This window comes from Amblyomma maculatum, chromosome 3, assembly GCF_055883805.1.
Source record: "Amblyomma maculatum isolate TAMU_Amacu chromosome 3, ASM5588380v1, whole genome shotgun sequence".
Taxonomy (NCBI): Eukaryota; Metazoa; Arthropoda; class Arachnida; order Ixodida; family Ixodidae; genus Amblyomma; species Amblyomma maculatum.
In genome coordinates this window covers 3,449,250-3,451,795 of record NC_139346.1, presented here as the reverse complement: position 1 = coordinate 3,451,795, position 2,546 = coordinate 3,449,250, and the positions used below count along the sequence as shown (strand labels likewise).

General features: G+C 51.6%; 1 protein-coding gene across 1 annotated transcript; it reads left to right on the top strand.

The window, feature by feature from the left end:
* The first annotated feature begins 1,182 nt into the window (after positions 1-1,182).
* Positions 1,183-2,328, top strand: LOC146194115 (uncharacterized). Its single transcript, XM_084596004.1, has one exon. It carries the CDS (start codon positions 1,183-1,185, stop codon positions 2,326-2,328), a length of 1,146 nt encoding a protein of 381 aa, XP_084452130.1.
* The last annotated feature ends 218 nt before the right edge of the window (positions 2,329-2,546 follow it).

The window sequence follows — 2,546 nt, the reverse complement described above, 5'->3', positions numbered from 1 at the left end:
GAGAGGTTTTGTTCTAGAACAAGATGTTTGTAGCCTTCCAGAGCTGTTTAAAGAAGTTTATTAGACGTTATGTGTTTCGTGGGTGCTGCTGCTGCTGCTGTAGGTGGGGCTGGCGCAATTGCTGCATGTACTGCATTCGAGGCTGCTGCTGGAGCTGCTGCAACTGCTGCATCACAGTGGTTCGTGTGAAGCTGGCTGATGTAGTTGGCAGGCCCATCATGCCTTGACTTACACGCACCATTTTAGTACGGACCTGCATTGACGGACTGCTCCCGTCGCTACTGTCGGACGCAAATGTGTCCGTCAGTGTTATGGTCTGCCCCTGGCTTGCAAAAGCCGATGACACTGGGCTTCCAACAGGTGATGCCACTGCACCCTGATAGACTGATGTGGTCACGTACTGTGGACTTTCAGATGCCCGTGGAACTGTGTCCGTAGCACTGGACATTGGCTGGGCAGAGCCACTTATTCCAGCGAAGCTATCTACGCTGCCGCGTGATGAATTTGAATTGCTAGCCTGGCTGCCTACGGAGCCGGCTCGAAGATACTGCAATATGCTGTCTTGTTTGGACAAAGGCGGCGTTTGGCCGCTGTTGTCCTGCGAGGTGCAGCCCCTTCCTGGGGATGGCTCACCCATCGAGGGGCGCCCTTCATCCGTACGGGGACTAGGAGACTCTAATGGAGTTTTCGAAACACGGGACAGCAGATCAGACAGGCTTTCGACAGATCGTTCACCGTCCCCTCTTCCATCATCTTGCATGGCAGCCGGTACTGTCGGTGACCGCTGTGGCAGGCTGGAAGAACTTGACGGTGTTCCCGGTGAGAAGTGGCGCTCCATGGGGGAAGATCGTGGGTCCGGGGACTGAAGCGCAGGTTGTGAGCTGGGGCGCGACAGTGATGGCGGTGTGTGCGATGGGTCTGGACTTCCACCACTCTCGGGCTGCGCGCCGCCACCGTGGCTCGGGGAGATGGCAGGCGAAGGCGGTGGCTTTCGGAGATGGTCAGGGTACGGAGGAGGGGGCCTCATCATAGCGTGCACACCACCAGTGCGCTGCAGATATGGATGCCCGGATGGCTGCTGGCTGACTGGATCCCCACCTTGGCGACTGAGGTAGCGAGGAATCGGTGGGTTGCTTGGAAATCGTGGATGGAGCATGACGTGCTGCCCTTCGAGCTGCTGGAATGGTGGCCTGGCTCCCATGTGAGACACCATGCGCATCCCATGGTTGGTGGATCAAGCCCAGTCACGGGACGTGCAAGGACCTGCCTATAAATTGCGTGCTGGACCGTTCCTTCATCAGTGGGCGAGGTGGCAGCAGTGCGAGCACCATGCTTACTCGCTGCCTGTTTCTTACGCAGATATGTTATCTTCAGAATGCCCCTTGTATTCGCTCTGATGATCGATTTCTACTGCTATTTCCTTGCCCACACCACTCTCGCAAGTGCTTTGCTTATGTTTCGCTGTACTCGCAAATTGCGGCTTGCGTTAGTAGACTTCTGAGGAGTGGGGATGTTGAAAGTAATCCTGGTCCTCCGCCATCAGCGATGGTTACTCGCTCTCAAAGTAATGTGAGCCCGTCAAATTCGGAAGCCGCCGCCGGTCAACCGTCGGTTTCCGATATGTTTGCTGAGCTTTTGAACGGACAGCGAAAATTAGCTCAGGATATTGCTGAAATTAAATCTTTTCATGAATCTATTAATGCACGTTTTGAGACAATTGAGTCGCGCGTGGCTGCTTTAGATTCCTCGTTACAAAAGCCCGCCGCCGACAGTGGCAGTCTCAACAGTGAAGTTGCGCGTCTAAGTTCCGAACTTCACAGTCTGTCAAATAAAAATGATGAGTTGACAAACCGTGCACGTAGGAACAACTTAATATTGCATGGTCTGTCCGAATCCTCTGATGAAAATAATGAACGTCTCTTCTCTGATATCGCAAAATGGTTTGAGGAAGAACTCAATATGAGCTGCCCTCAAATAGAGAGGTGCCATCGTCTTGGAAGGCCTTCACATGACCGTCCCCGTCCCGTGATCATGAAGCTTCTGGACTTTCGGGAGAAAGCTTCAGTGTTAAAAAATGGCCACAAGCTTAAGGAATCCGATTACCGTATATCGGAGGATTTTTCAATACGTGTCCGCAATATCCGGAAAAAGCTTTGGGAAGCGACTGAAAGTTTCAGAAGCAATGGCTGCACGGTCCGAATACGGTTTGATCATGTATTTATTGATAAAGTTCGGTGTAACTGGAATAGTTCTTCTAATTCACGAGAAAAAGTATCCCGTAATGCGCCACTAAGTAATGCTACCAATGCAGTAGCCACTTCGCCTTGACTACCTCATCACAGCAATAACACCCGTGTGTTAAATTTAAACGCTAGAAGACTGCTTAATAAATTTACCGACCTTAACTCCTTGGTAACTGCTCATTCCCCTCACACTATTGGTGTTACTAAAACTTGGTTACATGGTAGCATATACGACTCTGAAGTTGCGTTAAGTGGATTCACGTTGCTGAGAGCTGACAGACCGAATGGTAGAGGCGGTGGTGT